This window comes from Oncorhynchus gorbuscha, unplaced genomic scaffold (genome assembly GCF_021184085.1).
Source record: "Oncorhynchus gorbuscha isolate QuinsamMale2020 ecotype Even-year unplaced genomic scaffold, OgorEven_v1.0 Un_scaffold_295, whole genome shotgun sequence".
Classification (NCBI taxonomy): domain Eukaryota; kingdom Metazoa; phylum Chordata; class Actinopteri; order Salmoniformes; family Salmonidae; genus Oncorhynchus; species Oncorhynchus gorbuscha.
This window is the reverse complement of record NW_025745159.1, coordinates 327,632-351,530: the sequence shown is the minus strand read 5'-3', so window position 1 is coordinate 351,530 and position 23,899 is coordinate 327,632. Positions and strand designations below refer to the sequence as shown.

Below are 23,899 nucleotides of genomic sequence, written 5' to 3'. Positions count from 1 at the left end.
CTCACTCTCCTCCCCCTCTCACTCTCCTCCCACCTCTCACTCTCCTCCCCCTCTCGCTCTCCTCCTCCTCTCGCTCTCCACCCACCTCTCTCACTCTCCTCCCACCTCTCACTCTCCTCCCACCTCTCACTCTCCTCCCACCTCTCTCCTCCCCCTCTCACTCTCCTCCCACCTCTCACTCTCCTCCCACCTCTCACTCTCCTCCACCTCCACCTCTCACTCTCCTCCCACCTCTCACTCTCCTCCCCCTCTCACTCCTCCCACCTCCCCTCTCACTCTCCTCCCACCTCTCACTCTCCTCCCCCTCCCACTCTCCTCCCCCTCTCACTCTCCTCCCACCTCTCACTCTCCTCCCCCTCTCACTCTCCTCCCACCTCCCACTCTCCTCCCCCTCTCACTCTTCTCCCACCTCTCACTCTCCTCCCCCTCTCACTCTCCTCCCACCTCTCACTCTCCTCCCCCTCTCACTCTCCTCCAAGGTAGAGACAACAGCAAGAAGGTAGAGACAACAGCAAGAAGGTAGAGACAACAGCAAGAAGGTAGAGACAACAGCAAGAAGGTAGAGACAACAGCAAGAAGGGCAAGAAGCTAGAGACAACAGCAAGAAGGTAGAGACAACAGCAAGAAGATAGAGACAACAGCAAGAAGGTAGAGACAACAGCAAGAAGGTAGAGACACCAGCAAGAAGGTAGAGACAACAGCAAGAAGGTAGAGACAACAGCAAGAAGGTAGAGACAACAGCAAGAAGGTAGAGACAACAGCAAGAAGGTAGAGACAACAGCAAGAAGGTAGAGACAACAGCAAGAAGGTAGAGACAACAGCAAGAAGGTAGAGACAACAGCAAGAAGGTAGAGACAACTGCAAGAAGGTAGAGACAACAGCAAGAAGGTAGAGACAACAGCAAGAAGGTAGAGACAACAGCAAGAAGGTAGAGACAACAGCAAGAAGGTAGAGACAACAGCAAGAAGGTAGAGACAACAGCACACCACACAAAGCAGCCACAACTGTCAGTAAGAGTGTCCATGATTGAGTCTTTGAATGAAGAGAGATTGAGATAAAACTGTCCATTTTGAGTGTTTGTTGCAGCTCGTTCCAGTCGCTAGCTGCAGTGAACTGAAAACAGGAGCAACCCAGGGATGTGTGTGCTTTGGGGACCTTTAACAGAATGTGACTGGCAGAACGGGTGTTGTATGAGGAGGATGAGGGCTACAGTAGATATCTCAGATAGGGGGAAGTGAACAGGTGTTGTATGTGGAGGATGAGGGCTGCTGTAGATATCTCAGATAGGGGGGAGTGAGGCCTAAGAGGGTTTTATAAATAAGCATCAACCAGTGGGTCTTGTGACAGATATACAGAGATGACCAGTTTACAGAGGAGTACAGAGTGCAGTGATGTGTCCTATAAGGAGCGTTGGAGGCAAATCTGATGGCCGAATGGTAAAGCATCCTGTCGGGCTGTATCGGGCTGTATCGGGCTGTATCGGGTTGTATCGGGCTGTATCGGGCTGTATCGGGCTGTATCGGGTTGTATCGGGTTGTATCGGGCTGTATCGGGTTGTATCGGGCTGTATCGGGCTGTATCGGGCTGTATCGGGTTGTATCGGGCTGTATCGGGCTGTATCGGGCTGTATCGGGTTGTATCGGGCTGTATCGGGTTGTATCGGGCTGTATCGGGTTGTATCGGGCTGTATCGGGTTGTATCGGGCTGTATCGGGCTGTATCGGGTTGTATCGGGTTGTATCGGGCTCGGGTATCTGTATCGGCTGTCGGGCTGTATCGGGTTGTATCGGGCTGTATCGGGCTGTATCGGGCTGTATCGGGCTGTATCGGGCTGTATCGGGTTCTATCGGGCTGTATCGGGCTGTATCGGGCTGTATCGGGCTGTATCGGGCTGTATCGGGCTGTATCGGGCTGTATCGGGCTGTATCGGGCTGTATCGGGTTGTATCGGGTTGTATCGGGCTGTATCGGGCTGTATCGGGATGTATCGGGTTGTATCGGGCTGTATCGGGCTGTATCGGGCTGTATCGGGCTGTATCGGGCTGTCGGGCTGTATCGGGCTGTATCGGGCTGTCGGCTGTATCGGGCTGTCGGGCTGTATCGGGCTGTATCGGGCTGTATCGGGCTGTCGGGTTGTATCGGGCTGTATCGGGCTGTATCGGGCTGTCGGGCTGTATCGGGTTGTATCGGGCTGTATCGGGTTGTATCGGGCTGTATCGGGCTGTATCGGGTTGTATCGGGTTGTATCGGGCTGTATCGGGTTGTATCGGGCTGTATCGGGCTGTATCGGGCTGTATCGGGCTGTATCGGGCTGTATCGGGCTGTATCGGGCTGTATCGGGCTGTATCGGGCTGTCGGGCTGTATCGGGCTGTATCGGGCTGTATCGGGCTGTATCGGGTTGTATCGGGCTGTATCGGGTTGTATCGGGCTGTATCGGGCTGTATCGGGCTGTATCGGGCTGTCGGGTTGTATCGGGCTGTATCGGGCTGTATCGGGCTGTATCGGGTTGTATCGGGCTGTATCGGGCTGTATCGGGTTGTATCGGGCTGTATCGGGCTGTCGGGCTGTATCGGGTTGTATCGGGCTGTATCGGGCTGTATCGGGCTGTATCGGGTTGTATCGGGTTGTATCGGGCTGTATCGGGCTGTATCGGGCTGTATCGGGCTGTATCGGGCTGTATCGGGTTGTATCGGGCTGTATCGGGCTGTATCGGGCTGTCGGCTGTATCGGGCTGTATCGGGCTGTATCGGGCTGTATCGGGCTGTATCGGGCTGTATCGGGCTGTCGGGCTGTATCGGGCTGTATCGGGCTGTCGGCTGTATCGGGCTGTATCGGGCTGTCGGCTGTATCGGGCTGTATCGGGCTGTATCGGGCTGTCGGGCTGTATCGGGCTGTCGGCTGTATCGGGCTGTATCGGGCTGTATCGGGCTGTCGGGCTGTATCACCGCCTGGTATGGCAACCAATCTACAGCTCAGCCAACCTAGCCTGGTCCCAGACCTGTTCTGTCTTTCCAACTGCTATGGTTATTGGCATGACAAAAACTCCAATGTTCAATGACCATATGAGTTGGGCAAGACCAGGCTACAGGCTTCAAAGACCAGGCTACAGGCTTCAAAGACCAGGCTACAGGCTTCAAAGACCAGGCTACAGGCTTCAAAGACCAGGCTACAGGCTTCAAAGACCAGGCTACAGGCTTCAAAGACCAGGCTACAGGCTTCAAAGACCAGGCTACAGGCTTCAAATACCATGCTACAGGCTTCAAAGACCAGGCTACAGGCTTCAAAGACCAGGCTACAGGCTTCAAATACCAGGCTACAGGCTTCAAATACCAGGCTACAGGCTTCAAAGACCAGGCTACAGGCTTCAAAGACCAGGCTACAGGCTTCAAAGACCAGGCTACAGGCTTCAAATACCAGGCTACAGGCTTCAAAGACCAGGCTACAGGCTTCAAAGACCAGGCTACAGGCTTCAAAGACCAGGCTACAGGCTTCAAATACCAGGCTACAGGCTTCAAAGACCAGGCTACAGGCTTCAAATACCAGGCTACAGGTCCGGTGTCAGGATTCAAAGACCAGGCTACAGGCTTCAAATACCAGGCTACAGGCTTCAAAGACCAGGCTACAGGCTTCAAAGACCAGGCTACAGGCTTCAAATACCAGGCTACAGGCTTCAAAGACCAGGCTACAGGCTTCAAATACCAGGCTACAGGTCCGGTGTCAGGATTCAAAGACCAGGCTACAGGCTTCAAATACCAGGCTACAGGCTTCAAAGACCAGGCTACAGGCTTCAAAGACCAGGCTACAGGCTTCAAATACCAGGCTACAGGCTTCAAAGACCAGGCTACAGGCTTCAAATACCAGGCTACAGGCTTCAAATACCAGGCTACAGGTCCAGTGTCAGGAGATTGGTTTAACAAAAACACAATGCTGTAAAACAAAACAACTCCCCAGTGTCATGGCTCACCTCCTCCCCTCACCTCCTCCTCTCACCTCCTCCTCTCACCTCCTCCCCTCACCTCCTCCCCTCACCTCCTCCCCTCACCTCCTCCTCCTCTCACCTCCTCCCCTCACCTCCTCCTCCTCTCACCTCCTCCTCTCACCTCCTCCTCCTCTCACCCATCTTTCCCCTCCTCCTCTCACCCATCTTTCCCCTCCTCCTCTCACCTCCCCTCACCTCCTCTCCCCTCCTCTCACCACCTCCTCTCCTCTCCCCTACTCTCCCCTCCCCTCCTCTCCCCCCTCCCCTCCTCTCCTCTATTTTCCTCTGCATGTCTCCCAGCGGGCTCTCCCCTCCTTTCACCTCCCCTCCTCTCACCTCCTCTATTTTCCTCTGCATGTCTCCCAGCTGGCTCTCCCCTCCTCTCACCTCCTCTATTTTCCTCTGCATGTCTCCCAGCTGGCTCTCCCCTCCCCTCCTCTCCCCTCCTCTCACCTCCTCTATTTTCCTCTGCATGTCTCCCAGCTGGCTCTCCCCTCCCCTCCTCCCCTCCCCTCCTCTCACCTCCTCTATTTTCCTCTGCATGTCTCCCAGCTGGCTCTCCCCTCCCCTCCTCCCCTCCCCTCCTCTCACCTCCTCTATTTTCCTCTGCATGTCTCCCAGCTGGCTCTCCCCCCCCTCCCCTCCTCTCACCTCCTCTATTTTCCTCTGCATGTCTCCCAGCTGGCTCTCCTCCCCTCCCCTCCTCCCCTCCCCTCCTCTCACCTCCTCTATTTTCCTCTGCATGTCTCCCAGCTGGCTCTCCCCTCCCTCCCCTCCCCTCCTCTCACCTCCTCTATTTTCCTCTGCATGTCTCCCAGCTGGCTCTCCCCTCCCCTCCTCCCTCCCCCCCCTCCCTCCCCCCCCCCTCCTCTCACCTCCCTCTATTTTCCTCTGCATGTCTCCCAGCTGGCTCTCCCATTCCTTCCTCCCCTCCCTCCCCTCCTCTCTGCATGTCTCCCCCTCCCCCTCCCTCCCTCCCCCTCCCCCTCCCCTCCTCTCACCTCCTCTATTTTCCTCTGCATGTCTCCTAGCTGGCTCTCCCATTCCTTCCTCTTCCCTCCCCTCCTCTTCCCTCCCCCTCCTCTTCCCTCCCCTCCTCTCACCTCCTCTATTTTCCTCTGCATGTCTCCCAGCTGGCTCTCCCACTCCTTCCTCTCGGAGTTGAATCTCTCCATCAGTTCAGACTTCTCTCGGACCCAGCCCTTCTCGCTGAGCTCCAGCCGACAGCGCAGGTCCATGGCGGCCGTGTGGGTGTCGACCAGCAGCCTCCTCTGCTGCTCTCTGTCCCCCCGCTGTAGAGGACTCTCCCTGGGCTCTGGACTCTGAGTTCTCAGCCCCAGCTCAACGACAGGACCTCCTCTAGCCTCCAACTGGACAGGAAGAGAGAGATGGAGGGGGAGATGGAGACGGAGGAGTAGAGAGAGAGGCAGGCAGGCAGGGAGAGAGGGAGATGGAGAAGGAGGAGTAGAGAGAAAGAGGCAGGGAGAGAGGGAGATGGAGAAGGAGGAGTAGAGAGAGAGAGGCAAGGAGAGAGGGAGATGGAGAAAGGGGAGTAGAGAGAGAGGCAGGCAGGGAGAGAGAGAAGGAGATGGAGAAGGGGGTGTAGAGAGAGAGAGGCAAGGAGAGAGGGAGATGGAGAATGGGGAGAAGAGAGAGAGGCAGGAAGGGAGAGAGGGAGATGGAGAAGGAGGAGTAGAGAGAGAGGCAGGTAGGGAGAGAGGGAGATGGAGAACGAGGTGTAGAGAGAGAGAGAGAGAGAGGCAGGGAGAGATGGAGAAGGAGGAGTAGAGAGAGAGGCAGGGAGAGAGGCAGATGGAGAACGAGGTGTAGAGAGAGAGAGGCAGGGAGAGATGGAGAAGGAGGAGTAGAGAGAGAGAGGCAGGGAGAGAGGGAGATGGAGAAGGATTAGTAGAGAGAGAGGGGCAGGGAGAGAGGGAGATGGAGAAGGATTAGTAGAGAGAGAGGCAGGGAGAGAGGGAGATGGAGAGTAGAGAGAGAGAGGCAGGGAGAGAGGGAGATGGAGAATGGGGAGTAGAGAGAGAGAGGCAGGGAGAGATGGAGTAGGAGGAGTAGAGAGAGTGAGGCAGGGAGAGATGGCAGGAAAGAGAATTAGGTGGGAGAGAATGTCAGGGAGTGTCAGGAAGAGGGGCGGAGGGAGAGAAGGACCAGAGGGAGGAGAGGAAAAGGGAGAATTTAGAGAACGGATAGAAGGGATTAAAAGATCATAACTCAGAGCAGTTCACGGTCAACCTCTCCTCCCTCTGTCTCCCTCTCTCATCATCTGACAGGATATCACAGTTCATGGTCAACCTCTCCTCCCTCTGTCTCCCTCTCTCATCATCTGACAGGATATCACAGTTCATGGTCAACCTCTCCTCCCTCTGTCTCCCTCTCTCATCATCTGACAGGATATCACAGTTCATGGTCAACCTCTCCTCCCTCTGTCTCCCTCTCTCATCATCTGACAGGATATCACAGTTCATAGTCAACCTCTCCTCCCTCTGTCTCCCTCTCTCATCATCTGACAGGATATCACAGTTCATGGTCAACCTCTCCTCCCTCTGTCTCCCTCTCTCATCATCTGACAGGATATCACAGTTCATGGTCAACCTCTCCTCCCTCTGTCTCCCTCTCTCATCATCTGACAGGATATCACAGTTCATGGTCAACCTCTCCTCCCTCTGTCTCCCTCTCTCATCATCTGACAGGATATCACAGTTCATAGTCAACCTCTCCTCCCTCTGTCTCCCTCTCTCATCATCTGACAGGATATCACAGTTCATGGTCAACCTCTCCTCCCTCTGTCTCCCTCTCTCGTCATCTGACAGGATATCACAGGTCATGGTCAACCTCTCCTCCCTCTGTCTCCCTCTCTCGTCATCTGACAGGATATCACAGTTCATGGTCAACCTCTCCTCCCTCTGTCTCCCTCTCTCATCATCTGACAGGATATCACAGCTGCCTCTACACAGTTCCTTTCCTGTCTGTGGTCCTGCCTCCCTGTCTGTCTCTGGACCCATCTGCAGCTATCTCCCTGTCTGTCTCTGGACCTATCTACAGCTATCTCCCTGTCTGTCTCTGGACCCATCTGCAGCTATCTCCCTATCTGTCTCTGGGACCATCTGCAGCTATCTCCCTATCTATCTCCCTGTCTGTCTCTGGACCCATCTGCAGCTATCTCCCTGTCTCTGGACCCATCTACAGCTATCTCCCTGTCTGTCTCTGGACCCATCTGCAGCTATCTCCATGTCTGTCTCTGGACCCATCTGCAGCTATCTCCCTGTCTGTCTCTGAGCTATCTCCCTGCCTGTCCCTGGACCCATCTACAGCTATCTATCTGTCTGTCCCTGGACCCATCTACAGCTATCTCCCTGCCTGTCTCTGGGCCCATCTACAGCTATCTCCCTGCCTGTCTATGGGCCCATTTACAGCTATCTCCCTGTCTCTGGACAGATGCAGCTATCTCCCTGTCTGTCTCTGGACTCTTCTGCAGCTATCTCCCTGTCTGTCTCTGGACCCATCTACAGCTATCTCCCTGTCTGTCTCTGGACCCATCTGCAGCTATCTCCCTGTCTGTCTCTGGACCCATCTGCAGCTATCTCCCTGCCTGTCTATGGGCCCATTTACAGCTATCTCCCTGTCTGTCTCTGGACCCATCTGCAGCTATCTCCCTGTCTGTCTCTGGACCCATCTGCAGCTATCTCCCTGTCTGTCTCTGGACCCATCTGCAGCTATCTCCCTGCCTGTCTATGGGCCCATTTACAGCTATCTCCCTGTCTGTCTCTGGACCCATCTGCAGCGATCTCCCTGTCTGTCTCTGGACCCATCTGCAGCTATCTCCCTGCCTGTCTATGGGCCCATTTACAGCTATCTCCCTGTCTCTGGACTCATCTACAGAGTAGTAAAAAAAAATTAAACTAGGCAAGTCAGTTAAGAACAAATTGGTCCTTCTGTAGCTCAGTTGGTAGAGCATGGCGCTTGTAACGCCAGGGTAGTGGGTTCGATCCCCGGGACCACCCATACGTAGAATGTATGCACACATGACTGTAAGTCGCTTTGGATAAAAGCGTCTGCTAAATGGCATATATTTATATTATTTTTGGTCAATATATCCCTTAGAGAAACTACTCTGTCTGGTCATTATACCCCTTAGAGAAACTACTCTGTCTGGTCATTATATCCCTTAGAGAAACTACTCTGGTCAATATATCCCTTAGAGAAACTACTCTGTCTGGTCAATATATCCCTTAGAGAAACTACTCTGTCTGGTCAATATATCCCTTAGAGAAACTACTCTGTCTGGTCAATATATCCCATAGAGAAACTACTCTGTCTGGTCAATATATCCCTTAGAGAAACTACTCTGTCTGGTCAATATACCCCTTAGAGAAACTACTCTGTCTGTGGAGCTGTAATGAGACCAGGACAATGCCTCTCTCTGTAGTAAGTAGACATAGACTACCATCCAAAATGGCATCCTATTCAATATATAGTGAACTACTTTTGACCAGGGCCCATAGTGCACCATATAGGGACTAGTGTCCCATTTGGGAAGCGTCCTCTGTCTGTCTGAGGTCTTTGAACGCTCGGTGTAATTGCAGTGGCAGAATGGGACTGGCGCTGTCCAGTTTATTCCTGACCCAAACATGAACAGGAACACACAGAGAGAGAGAGAGAGACAGAGAGAGAGAGACAGAGAGAGAGAGAGAGAGAGAGAGAGAGAGAGAGAGAGAGAGAGAGAGAGAGAGAGAGAGAGAGAGAGAGAGAGAGAGAGAGAGAGAGAGAGAGAGAGAGAGAGAGAGACAGAGAGAGACAGAGAGAGACAGAGAGAGACAGAGAGAGAGAGAGAGCTGCTACCCCTGTAACTCAGAGGTTAAACTGAGACGGAGGCTGATGCTCTTCTTGGCAGTGAGGGATGAATATTCCAGAAGGACCTGTATCAACAAGAGACTAGAGGCTTACAGTTCTCCAGACAGGCTGGCAGACAGACAGTACGACACAGAGGAGACAGGCAGGCAGACAGACAGTAAAAGACAGAGGAGAAAGGCTGGCAGACAGACAGACAGTAAAAGACAGAGGAGACAGGCTGGCAGACAGACAGACAGTAAAAGACAGAGGCAGGCTGGTAGACAGACAGACAGTAAAAGACAGAGGAGACAGGCTGGCAGACAGACAGACAGTAAAAGACAGAGGAGACAGGCTGGCAGACAGACAGACAGTAAAAGACAGAGGCAGGCTGGTAGACAGACAGTAAAAGACAGAGGCAGGCTGGTAGACAGACAGACAGTAAAAGACAGAGGAGAAAGGCTGGCAGACAGACAGACAGTAAAAGACAGAGGAGAAAGGCTGGCAGACAGACAGACAGTAAAAGACAGAGACAGGCTGGCAGACAGACAGACAGTAAAAGACAGAGGAGACAGGCTGGCAGACAGACAGACAGTAAAAGACAGAGGAGACAGGCTGGTAGACAGACAGTAAAAGACAGAGGAGAAAGGCTGGCAGACAGACAGACAGTAAAAGACAGAGACAGGCTGGCAGACAGACAGACAGTAAAAGACAGAGGAGACAGGCTGGTAGACAGACAGTAAAAGACAGAGGAGACAGGCTGGTAGACAGACAGTAAAAGACAGAGGAGACAGGCTGGCAGACAGACAGACAGTAAAAGACAGAGGCAGGCTGGCAGACAGACAGACAGTAAAAGACAGAGGAGACAGGCTGGCAGACAGACAGACAGTAAAAGACAGAGGCAGGCTGGCAGACAGACAGACAGTAAAAGACAGAGGAGACAGGCTGGCAGACAGACAGACAGTAAAAGACAGAGGAGACAGGCTGGCAGACAGACAGTAAAAGACAGAGGAGACAGGCTGGCAGACAGACAGTAAAAGACAGAGGAGACAGGCTGGCAGACAGACAGTAAAAGACAGAGGAGACAGGCTGGTAGACAGACAGTAAAAGACAGAGGAGAAAGGCTGGCAGACAGACAGACAGTAAAAGACAGAGGAGACAGGCTGACAGACAGACAGACAGACAGACAGACAGACAGACAGACAGACAGACAGACAGTAAAAGACAGAGGAGAAAGGCTGGCAGACAGACAGACAGTAAAAGACAGAGGAGACAGGCTGGCAGACAGACAGACAGTAAAAGACAGAGAAAGGCTGGCAGACAGACAGACAGTAAATGACAGAGAAAGGCTGGCAGACAGACAGTAAAAGACAGAGGCAGGCTGGTAGACAGACAGTAAAAGACAGAGGAGACAGGCTGGTAGACAGACAGTAAAAGACAGAGGCAGGCTGGTAGACAGACAGACAGTAAAAGACAGAGGAGACAGGCTGGCAGACAGACAGACAGACAGACAGACAGACAGACAGACAGTAAAAGACAGAGGCAGGCTGGTAGACAGACAGACAGTAAAAGACAGAGGAGACAGGCTGGTAGACAGACAGTAAAAGACAGAGGCAGGCTGGCAGACAGACAGACAGTAAAAGACAGAGGAGACAGGCTGGCAGACAGACAGACAGTAAAAGACAGAGGCAGGCTGGCAGACAGACAGACAGTAAAAGACAGAGGAGACAGGCTGGCAGACAGACAGTAAAAGACAGAGGAGACAGGCTGGCAGACAGACAGTAAAAGACAGAGGAGACAGGCTGGTAGACAGACAGTAAAAGACAGAGGAGAAAGGCTGGCAGACAGACAGACAGTAAAAGACAGAGGAGACAGGCTGACAGACAGACAGACAGACAGACAGACAGACAGACAGACAGACAGACAGACAGACAGACAGACAGACAGACAGACAGTAAAAGACAGAGGAGAAAGGCTGGCAGACAGACAGACAGTAAAAGACAGAGACAGGCTGGCAGACAGACAGACAGTAAATGACAGAGAAAGGCTGGCAGACAGACAGTAAAAGACAGAGGCAGGCTGGTAGACAGACAGTAAAAGACAGAGGAGACAGGCTGGTAGACAGACAGTAAAAGACAGAGGACAGGCTGGTAGACAGACAGACAGTAAAAGACAGAGGAGACAGGCTGGTAGACAGACAGTAAAAGACAGAGGCAGGCTGGTAGACAGACAGACAGTAAAAGACAGAGGAGACAGGCTGGTAGACAGACAGTAAAAGACAGAGGCAGGCTGGTAGACAGACAGACAGTAAAAGACAGAGGCAGGCTGGTAGACAGACAGTAAAAGACAGAGGCAGGCTGGTAGACAGACAGTAAAAGACAGAGGAGACAGGCTGGTAGACAGACAGTAAAAGACAGACAGGCTGGTAACAGACAGAGGCAGGCTGGTAGACAGACAGACAGTAAAAGACAGAGGCAGGCTGGTAGACAGACAGACAGTAAAAGACAGAGGCAGGCTGGTAGACAGACAGTAAAAGACAGAGGCAGGCTGGTAGACAGACAGTAAAAGACAGAGGAGACAGGCTGGCAGACAGACAGACAGTAAAAGACAGAGAAAGGCTGGCAGACAGACAGTAAAAGACAGAGGCAGGCTGGTAGACAGACAGACAGTAAAAGACAGAGGCAGGCTGGTAGACAGACAGACAGTAAAAGACAGAGGCAGGCTGGTAGACAGACAGTAAAAGACAGAGGCAGGCTGGTAGACAGACAGTAAAAGACAGAGGCAGGCTGGTAGACAGACAGTAAAAGACAGAGGCAGGCTGGTAGACAGACAGTAAAAGACAGAGGAGACAGGCTGGCAGACAGACAGACAGTAAAAGACAGAGGCAGGCATGTTTAGTATGAGTCTATATCATGTTTAGTATGAGTCTATATCATGTTTAGTATGAGTCTATATCATGTTTAGTATGAGTCTATATCATGTTGGTAGACATATAATAAACACACAGTAGCAGCCATCTCCTGCTACTGAAGGACTGGACAGTGTGTGTGTGTGTGTCTGTGTGTGTGTCTCCCTGTGTCTCTGTGTGTGCGTGTGTGTGTGTCTGTGTGTGTGTCTCTCTCTGTGTCTCTGCGTGCGTGCGTGCGTGTGTCTCTGTGTGTGTGTGCGTGTGTCTCTGTGTGTGTATGTGTAAAGGTGACAGTGTCATGGTGGTCTCTCTCTATTAATAGGAGACTCAACCAACCAACCAACGCTGTACAGAGGTACGATGTCACGTACATTCCTCAGGGAGGGGCTGGAAGGACGACGGAGATGTTTCTGTGTGTGTGTGTGTGTGTGTGTGTGTGTGTGTGTGTGTGTGTGTGTGTGTGTGTGTGTGTGTGTGTGTGTGTGTGTGTGTGTGTGTGTGTGTGTGTGTGTGTGTGTGTGTGTGTGTGTGTGTGTGTGTGTGTGTGTGTGTGTGTTTCTGCTCGACAAACATCTAAAGTATGTTGACAAATATGCCTGCAAATATCCGGCTGGGCCCCAGGATGCTTAGTGGCAAACCCTGGTAGCCTGAAGACCCAGGATGCTTGTTGGTAACTCCTGGTAGCGCGAAGACACAGGATGCTTGATGGTAAACCCTGGTAGCCCGAAGACACAGGATGCTTGGTGGTAAACCCTGGTAGCTCGAAGACACAGGATGCTTGGTGGTAACTCCTGGTAGCTCGAAGACCCAGGATGCTTGGTGGTAAACCCTGGTAGCTCGAAGTCACAGGATGCTTGGTGGCAACTCCTGGTAGCCTGAAGACACAGGATGCTTGGTGGTAGGCCCTGGTAGCCCGAAGACCCAGGATGCTTGGTGGTAACTCCTGGTAGCTCGAAGACCCAGGATGCTTGGTGGTAAACCCTGGTAGCTCGAAGACACAGGATGCTTAGTAGCAAACCCTGGTAGCCCGAAGACACAGGATGCTTGGTGGTAAACCCTGGTAGCTCGAAGACCCAGGATGCTTGGTGGTAACTCTTGGTAGCTCGAAGACCCAGGATGCTTGGTGGTAACTCCTGGTAGCTCGAAGACACAGGATGCTTGGTGGTAACCCCTGGTAGCTCGAAGACACAGGATGCTTGGTGGTAACTCCTGGTAGCTCGAAGACACAGGATGCTTGGCACCCTATCCCCTACAAACAGCAGTGCACTACTTTTGACCAGGGTCCATAGGAAATAGGGAGCCTTTTGAGACAACCACAGGCTTTGTATAACTGTCTATAAACTCAACTGTGGCAGCAGGATGTGGCTGAGAGGAGAAAACAGATTTTACAATGGAGCTAACCCCTCCCTGCACATCGCCAGACTATGTCAGAACAACATTCCAGTCATTCATATAGAACACTGGACTCACACAGAACCATCAGAACTCTGGTGGAACAACAAGTGAATTCTAGAAGCTGATGTGGTCTGACTATCATTAATATAGAACACTGTGGACTCACACAGAACCATCAGAACTCTGGTGGAACAACAAGTGAATTCTAGAAGCTGATGTGATCTGACTATCATTCATATAGAACACTGGACTCACACAGAACCATCAGAACTCTGGTGAACAACAAGTGAATTCTAGAAGCTGGGAGGGTTTTGATCATGGAATAGTTTTAACATTGGGCATCGGTCTTCTTCATAAATAGTTAGTGAACAGACTGTACTGTTTATATTCCTAGTACTGGTCCAACATGGAATCCTGACAGATGACTACAGTACAGGGGCCTACAGTAGATGCTTCACCCACAATCACACACACACACACACACACACACACACACACACACACACACACACACACACACACACACACACACACACACACACACACACACACACACACACACACACACACACACACACACACACACACACACACACACACACACACACACACACACACATTCAGTTTCTATGCTTCAGTCATGCTTTAAATCCAGACCTATGTAAGGTGATGTTGTGTTACTCTGTTAAGTGAAAGGTCTGTTTAGTATGAGTCTGTAGCTATCCCCTGTTTACATGTTTAGTATGAGTCTATATCATGTTTAGTATGAGTCTATATCATGTTTAGTATGAGTCTATATCATGTTTAGTATGAGTCTATATCATGTTTAGTATGAGTCTATATCATGTTTAGTATGAGTCTATATCATGTTTAGTATGAGTATGAGTCTATATCATGTTTAGTATGAGTCTATATCATGTTTAGTATGAGTCTATATCATGTTTAGTATGAGTCTATATCATGTTTAGTATGAGTCTATATCATGTTTAGTATGAGTCTATATGAGTCTATATCATGTTTAGTATGAGTCTATATCATGTTTAGTATGAGTCTATATCATGTTTAGTATGATGTTTAGTATGAGTCTATATCATGTTTAGTATGAGTCTATATGAGTCTATATCATGTTTAGTATGAGTCTATATCATGTTTAGTATGAGTCTATATGAGTCTATATCATGTTTAGTATGAGTCTATATCATGTTTTATAGTCTATATGAGTTATATCATGTTTAGTATGAGTCTATATCATGTTTAGTATGAGTCTATATCATGTTTAGTATGAGTCTATATCATGTTTAGTATGAGTCTATATCATGTTTAGTATGAGTCTATATCATGTTTAGTATGAGTCTATATCATGTTTAGTATGAGTCTATATGTTTAGTGAGTCTATATCATGTTTAGTATGAGTCTATATCATGTTTAGTATGAGTCTATATCATGTTTAGTATGAGTCTATATCATGTTTAGTATGAGTCTATATCATGTTTAGTATGAGTCTATATCATGTTTAGTATGAGTCTATATCATGTTTAGTATGAGTCTATATCATGTTTAGTATGAGTCTATATCATGTTTAGTATGAGTCTATATCATGTTTAGTATGAGTCTATATCATGTTTAGTATGAGTCTATATCATGTTTAGTATGAGTCTATATCATGTTTAGTATGAGTCTATATCATGTTTAGTATGAGTCTATATCAGTCTATATCATGTTTAGTATGAGTCTATATCATGTTTAGTATGAGTCTATATCATGTTTAGTATGAGTCTATATCATGTTTAGTATGAGTCTATATCATGTTTAGTATGAGTCTATATCATGTTTAGTATGAGTCTATATCATGTTTAGTATGAGTCTATATGAGTCTATATCATGTTTAGTATGAGTCTATATCATGTTTAGTATGAGTCTATATCATGTTTAGTATATCTATATCATGTTTAGTATGAGTCTATATCATGTTTAGTATGAGTCTATATCATGTTTAGTATGAGTCATGTTTATATGAGTCTATATCATGTTTAGTATGAGTCTATATCATGTTTAGTATGAGTCTATATCATGTTTAGTATGAGTCTATATCATGTTTAGTATGAGAGTCTATATCATGTTTAGTATGAGTCTATATCATGTTTAGTATGAGTCTATATCATGTTTAGTATGAGTCTATATCATGTTTAGTATGAGTCTATATCATGTTTAGTATGAGTCTATATCATGTTTAGTATGAGTCTATATCATGAGTTTATATGAGTCTATATCATGTTTAGTATGAGTCTATATCATGTTTAGTATGAGTCTATATCATGTTTAGTATGAGTCTATATCATGTTTAGTATGAGTCTATATCATGTTTAGTATGAGTCTATATCATGTTTAGTATGAGTCTATATCATGTTTAGTATGAGTCTATATCATGTTTAGTATGAGTCTATATCATGTTTAGTATGAGTCTATATCATGTTTAGTATGAGTCTATATCATGTTTAGTATGAGTCTATATCAGTCTATATCATGTTTAGTATGAGTCTATATCATGTTTAGTATGAGTCTATATCATGTTTAGTATGAGTCTATATCATGTTTAGTATGAGTCTATATCATGTTTAGTATGAGTCTATATCATGTTTAGTATGAGTCTATATCATGTTTAGTATGAGTCTATATCATGTTTAGTATGAGTCTATATCATGTTTAGTATGAGTCTATATCATGTTTAGTATGAGTCTATATCATGTTTAGTATGAGTCTATATCATGTTTAGTATGAGTCTATATCATGTTTAGTATGAGTCTATATCATGTTTAGTATGAGTCTATATCATGTTTAGTATGAGTCTATATGAGTCTATATCATGTTTAGTATGAGTCTATATCATGTTTAGTATGAGTCTATATCATGTTTAGTATGAGTCTATATGAGTCTATATCATGTTTAGTATGAGTCTATATCATGTTTAGTATGAGTCTATATCAGTCTATATCATGTTTAGTATGAGTCTATATGAGTCTATATCATGTTTAGTATGAGTCTATATATATCAGTCTATATCATGTTTAGTATGAGTCTATATCATGTTTAGTATGAGTCTATATCATGTTTAGTATGAGTCTATATCATGTTTAGTATGAGTCTATATCATGTTTAGTATGAGTCTATATCATGTTTAGTATGAGTCTATATCATGTTTAGTATGAATCTATATGAGTCTATATCATGTTTAGTATGAGTCTATATCATGTTTAGTATGAGTCTATATCATGTTTAGTATGAGTCATGTTTATATGAGTCTATATCATGTTTAGTATGAGTCTATATCATGTTTAGTATGAGTCTATATGAGTCTATATCATGTTTAGTATGAGTCTATATCATGTTTAGTATGAGTCTATATCATGTTTAGTATGAGTCTATATCATGTTTAGTATGAGTCTATATCATGTTTAGTATGAGTCTATATCATGTTTAGTATGAGTCTATATCATGTTTAGTATGAGTCTATATCATGTTTAGTATGAGTCTATATCATGTTTAGTATGAGTCTATATCATGTTTAGTATGAGTCTATATCAGTCTATATCATGTTTAGTATGAGTCTATATCATGTTATAGTTTAGTATGAGTCTATATCATGTTTAGTATGAGTCTATATCATGTTTAGTATGAGTCTATATCATGTTTAGTTTAGCTATGAGTCTATATCATGTTTAGTATGAGTCTATATATGAGTCTATATCATGTTTAGTATGAGTCTATGATATCATGTTTAGTATGAGTCTATATCATGTTTTTAGTATGAGTCTATATCATGTTTAGTATGAGTCTGTTTAGTATGAGTCTATATCATGTTTAGTATGAGTCTATATCATGTTTAGTATGAGTCTATATCATGTTTAGTATGAGTCTATATCATGTTTAGTATGAGTCTATGTTTATGAGTCTATATCATGTTTAGTATGAGTCTATATCATGTTTAGTATGAGTCTATATCATGTTTAGTATGAGTCATGTTTATATGAGTCTATATCATGTTTAGTATGAGTCTATATCATGTTTAGTATGAGTCATGTTTAGTATGAGTCTATCATGTTTAGTATGAGTCTATATCATGTTTAGTATGAGTCTATATCATGTTTAGTATGAGTCTATATCATGTTTAGTATGAGTCTATATCATGTTTAGTATGAGTCTATATCATGTTTAGTATGAGTCTATATCATGTTTAGTATGAGTCTATATGAGTCTATATCATGTTTAGTATGAGTCTATATGAGTCTATATCATGTTTAGTATGAGTCTATATCAGTCTATATCATGTTTAGTATGAGTCTATATCATGTTTAGTATGAGTCTGAGTCTATATCATGTTTAGTATGAGTCTATATCATGTTTAGTATGAGTCTATATCATGTTTAGTATGAGTCATGTTTAGTATGAGTCTATATCATGTTTAGTATGAGTCTATATCATGTTTAGTATGAGTCTATATCATGTTTAGTATGAGTCTATATCATGTTTAGTATGAGTCTATATCATGTTTAGTATGAGTCTATATCATGTTTAGTATGAGTCATGTTTATATGAGTCTATATCATGTTTAGTATGAGTCTATATCATGTTTAGTATGAGTCTATATCATGTTTATATCATGTTTAGTATGAGTCTATATCATGTTTAGTATGAGTCTATATCATGTTTAGTATGAGTCTATATCATGTTTAGTATGAGTCTATATGAGTCTATATCATGTTTAGTATGAGTCTATATCATGTTTAGTATGAGTCTATATCATGTTTAGTATGAGTCTATATCATGTTTAGTATGAGTCTATATGAGTCTATATCATGTTTAGTATGAGTCTATATCATGTTTAGTATGAGTCTATATCAGTCTATATCATGTTTAGTATGAGTCTATATCATGTTTAGTATGAGTCTATATCAGTCTATATCATGTTTAGTATGAGTCTATATCATGTTTAGTATGAGTCTATATCATGTTTAGTATGAGTCTATATATGAGTCTATATCATGTTTAGTATGAGTCTATATCATGTTTAGTATGAGTCTATATCATGTTTAGTTGAGTATGAGTCTATATCATGTTTAGTATGAGTCTATATCATGTTTAGTATGAGTCTATATCATGTATATATCATGTTTAGTATGAGTCTATATCATGTTTTATGATATGAGTCTATATCATGTTTAGTATGAGTCTATATCATGTTTAGTATGAGTCTATATCATGTTTAGTATGAGTCTATATGAGTCTATATCATGTTTAGTATGAGTCTATATCATGTTTAGTATGAGTCTATATCATGTTTAGTATGAGTCTATATCATGTTTAGTATGAGTCTATATCATGTTTAGTATGAGTCTATATGAGTCTATATCATGTTTAGTATGAGTCTATATCATGTTTAGTATGAGTCTATATCATGTTTAGTATGAGTCTATATCATGTTTAGTATGAGTCTATATCATGTTTAGTATGAGTCTATATCATGTTTAGTATGAGTCTATATCAGTCTATATCATGTTTAGTATGAGTCTATATCATGTTTAGTATGAGTCTATATCATGTTTAGTATGAGTCTATATCATGTTTAGTATGAGTCTATATCATGTTTAGTATGAGTCTATATCAGTTATATCAGTCTGTATTTAGTATGAGTCTATATCATGTTTAGTATGAGTCTATATCAGTCTATATCATGTTTAGTATGAGTCTATATCATGTTTAGTATCATGTTTAGTATGAGTCTATATCATGTTTAGTATGAGTCTATATCATGTTTAGTATGAGTCTATATCATGTTTAGTATGAGTCTATATGAGTCTATATCATGTTTAGTATGAGTCTATATCATGTTTAGTATGAGTCTATATCATGTTTAGTATGAGTCTATATCATGTTTATATGAGTCTATATCATGTTTAGTATGAGTCTATATCATGTTTAGTATGAGTCTATATCATGTTTAGTATGAGTCTATATCATGTTTAGTATGAGTCTATATCATGTTTAGTATGAGTCTATATCATGTTTAGTATGAGTCTATATGAGTCTATATCATGTTTAGTATGAGTCTATATGAGTCTATATCATGTTTAGTATGAGTCTATATATATCAGTCTATATCATGTTTAGTATGAGTCTATATCATGTTTAGTATGAGTCTATATCATGTTTAGTATGAGTCTATATCATGTTTAGTATGAGTCTATATCATGTTTAGTATGAGTCTATATCATGTTTAGTATGAGTCTATATCATGTTTAGTATGAGTCTATATCATGTTTAGTATGATGTTTAGTATGAGTCTATATCATGTTTAGTATGAGTCTATATCATGTTTAGTATGAGTCTATATCATGTTTAGTATGAGTCTATATGAGTCTATATCATGTTTAGTATGAGTCTATATGAGTCTATATCATGTTTAGTATGAGTCTATATCATGTTTAGTATGAGTCTATATCATGTTTAGTATGAGTCTATATCATGTTTAGTATGAGTCTATATCATGTTTAGTATGAGTCTATATATATCAGTCTATATCATGTTTAGTATGAGTCTATATCATGTTTAGTATGAGTCTATATCATGTTTAGTATGAGTCTATATCATGTTTAGTATGAGTCTATATATCAGTCTATATCATGTTTAGTATGAGTCTATATCATGTTTAGTATGAGTCTATATATATCAGTCTATATCATGTTTAGTATGAGTCTATATCATGTTTAGTATGAGTCTATATCATGTTTATATGAGTCTATATCATGTTTAGTATGAGTCTATATCATGTTTAGTATGAGTCTATATCATGTTTAGTATGAGTCTATATGAGTCTATATCATGTTTAGTATGAGTCTATATCATGTTTAGTATGAGTCTATATCATGTTTAGTATGAGTCTATATCATGTTTAGTATGAGTCTATATCATGTTTAGTATGATATCATGTTTAGTATGAGTCTATATCATGTTTAGTATGAGTCTATATCATGTTTAGTATGAGTCTATATCAGTCTATATCATGTTTAGTATGAGTCTATATCATGTTTAGTATGAGTCTATATCATGTTTAGTATGAGTCTATATCATGTTTAGTATGAGTCTATATCATGTTTAGTATGAGTCTATATCATGTTTAGTATGAGTCTATATCATGTTTAGTATGAGTCTATATCATGTTTAGTATGAGTCTATATCATGTTTAGTATGAGTCTATATGAGTCTATATCATGTTTAGTATGAGTCTATATGAGTCTATATCATGTTTAGTATGAGTCTATATGAGTCTATATCAGTCTATATCATGTTTAGTATGAGTCTGTATCATGTTTAGTATGAGTCTATATCATGTTTAGTATGAGTCTATATCATGTTTAGTATGAGTCTATATCAGTCTATATCATGTTTAGTATGAGTCTATGAGTCTATATCATGTTTAGTATGAGTCTATATCATGTTTAGTATGAGTCTATATCATGTTTAGTATGAGTCTATATCATGTTTAGTATGAGTCTATATCATGTTTAGTATGAGTCTATATGAGTCTATATCATGTTTAGTATGAGTCTATATCATGTTTAGTATGAGTCTATATCATGTTTAGTATGAGTCTATATATCAGTCTATATCATGTTTAGTATGAGTCTATATCATGTTTAGTATGAGTCTATATCATGTTTAGTATGAGTCTATATCATGTTTAGTATGAGTATATATCATAATATGTTTATATGAGTCTATATATATATGTCTATATCATGTTTAGTATGAGTCTATATCATGTTTAGTATGAGTCTATATCATGTTTAGTATGAGTCTATATCATGTTTAGTATGAGTCTATATCATGTTTAGTATGAGTCTATATCATGTTTAGTATGAGTCTATATCATGTTTAGTATGAGTCTATATCATGTTTAGTATGAGTCTATATCATGTTTAGTATGAGTCTATATCATGTTTAGTATGAGTCTATATCATGTTTAGTATGAGTCTATATCAGTCTATATCATGTTTAGTATGAGTCTATATCATGTTTAGTATGAGTCTATATCATGTTTAGTATGAGTCTATATCATGTTTAGTATGAGTCTATATCATGTTTAGTATGAGTCTATATATATCAGTCTATATCATGTTTAGTATGAGTCTATATCATGTTTAGTATGAGTCTATATCATGTTTAGTATGAGTCTATATCATGTTTAGTATGAGTCTATATCATGTTTAGTATGAGTCTATATCATATCAGTCTATATCATGTTTAGTATGAGTCTATATCATGTTTAGTATATATCATGTTTAGTATGAGTCTATATGAGTCTATATCATGTTTAGTATGAGTCTATATCATGTTTAGTATGAGTCTATATCATGTTTAGTATGAGTCTATATCATGTTTAGTATGAGTCTATATCATGTTTAGTATGAGTCTATATCATGTTTAGTATGAGTCTATATCATGTTTAGTATGAGTCTATATCAGTCTATATCATGTTTAGTATGAGTCTATATCATGTTTAGTATGAGTCTATATCATGTTTAGTATGAGTCTATATCATGTTTAGTATGAGTCTATATCATGTTTAGTATGAGTCTATATCATGTTTAGTATGAGTCTATATGAGTCTATATCATGTTTAGTATGAGTCTATATCATGTTTAGTATGAGTCTATATCATGTTTAGTATGAGTCTATATGAGTCTATATCATGTTTAGTATGAGTCTATATCATGTTTAGTATGAGTCTATATCATGTTTAGTATGAGTCTATATATATCAGTCTATATCATGTTTAGTATGAGTCTATATCATGTTTAGTATGAGTCTATATCATGTTTAGTATGAGTCTATATCATGTTTAGTATGAGTCTATATCATGTTTAGTATGAGTCTATATCATGTTTAGTATGAGTCTATATGAGTCTATATCATGTTTAGTATGAGTCTATATGAGTCTATATCATGTTTAGTATGAGTCTATATGAGTCTATATCAGTCTATATCATGTTTAGTATGAGTCTATATCATGTTTAGTATGAGTCTATATCATGTTTAGTATGAGTCTATATCATGTTTAGTATGAGAGTCTATATCATGTTTAGTATGAGAGTCTATATCATGTTTAGTATGAGTCTATATCATGTTTAGTATGAGTCTATATCATGTTTAGTATGAGTCTATATCATGTTTAGTATGAGTCTATATCATGTTTTGAGTCTATATCAGTCTATATGAGTCTATATCATGTTTAGTATGAGTCTATATCATGTTTAGTATGAGTCTATATCATGTTTAGTATGAGAGTCTATATCATGTTTAGTATGAGTCTATATCATGTTTATATGAGTCTATATCATGTTTAGTATGAGTCTATATCATGTTTAGTATGAGTCTATATCATGTTTAGTATGAGTCTATATCATGTTTAGCATGAGTCTATATCATGTTTAGTATGAGTCTATATCATGTTTAGTATGAGTCTATATCATGTTTAGTATGATATCATGTTTAGTATGAGTCTATATCATGTTTAGTATGAGTCTATATCATGTTTAGTATGAGTCTTAGTATGAGTCTATATGAGTCTATATCATGTTTAGTATGAGTCTATATCATGTTTAGTATGAGTATATATCATGTTTAGTATGAGTCTATATCATGTTTATATGAGTCTATATCATGTTTAGTATGAGTCTATATCATGTTTAGTATGAGTCTATATCATGTTTAGTATGAGTCTATATCATGTTTAGTATGAGTCTATATCATGTTTAGTATGAGTCTATATGAGTCTATATCATGTTTAGTATGAGTCTATATCATGTTTAGTATGAGTCTATATCATGTTTAGTATGAGTCTATATCATGTTTAGTATGAGTCTATATCATGTTTAGTATGAGTCTATATCATGTTTAGTATGAGTCTATATCATGTTTAGTATGAGTCTATATATATCAGTCTATATCATGTTTAGTATGAGTCTATATCATGTTTAGTATGAGTCTATATCATGTTTAGTATGAGTCTATATCATGTTTAGTATGAGTCTATATCAGTCTATATCATGTTTAGTATGAGTCTATATCATGTTTAGTATGAGTCTATATCAGTCTATATCATGTTTAGTATGAGTCTATATCATGTTTAGTATGAGTCTATATGAGTCTATATGAGTCTATATGAGTCTATATCATGTTTAGTATGAGTCTATATCATGTTTAGTATGAGTCTATATCATGTTTAGTATGAGTCTATATCATGTTTATATGAGTCTATATCATGTTTAGTATGAGTCTATATATGTTTATCATGAGTTTAGTATGAGTCTATATCATGTTTAGTATGAGTCTATATCATGTTTAGTATGAGTCTATATCATGTTTAGTATGAGTCTATATCATGTTTAGTATGAGTCTATATCATGTTTAGTATGAGTCTATATCATGTTTAGTATGAGTCTATATCATGTTTAGTATGAGTCTATATCATGTTTAGTATGAGTCTATATCATGTTTAGTATGAGTCTATATCATGTTTAGTATGAGTCTATATCATGTTTAGTATGAGTCTATATCATGTTTAGTATGAGTCTATATCATGTTTAGTATGAGTCTATATGAGTCTATATCATGTTTTTGAGTATGAGTCTATATCATGTTTAGTATGAGTCAGTCTATATCATGTTTAGTAGTATGAGTCTATATCATGTTTAGTATGAGTCTATATCATGTTTA

At 41.7% G+C, this 23,899-nt stretch overlaps 1 protein-coding gene across 4 annotated transcripts in view; it reads right to left on the bottom strand.

Annotated features, from left to right (window-relative positions):
* The window catches only part of LOC124017630 (mucin-5AC-like), a 63,599-nt gene that overhangs the window by 27,063 nt on the left and 12,637 nt on the right, over positions 1-23,899 (bottom strand). For 2 of the 4 annotated variants that reach the window (XM_046332884.1, XM_046332883.1), the window contains exon 3: positions 5,082-5,348. In XM_046332884.1, the coding sequence (XP_046188840.1) occupies positions 5,082-5,348 (267 nt within the window). Of the gene's footprint in view, positions 1-4,250; positions 4,276-4,365; positions 4,401-5,081; positions 5,349-23,899 lie in introns of those variants that run through there. The other 2 variants (XM_046332885.1, XM_046332886.1) reach the window with 2 other exon arrangements.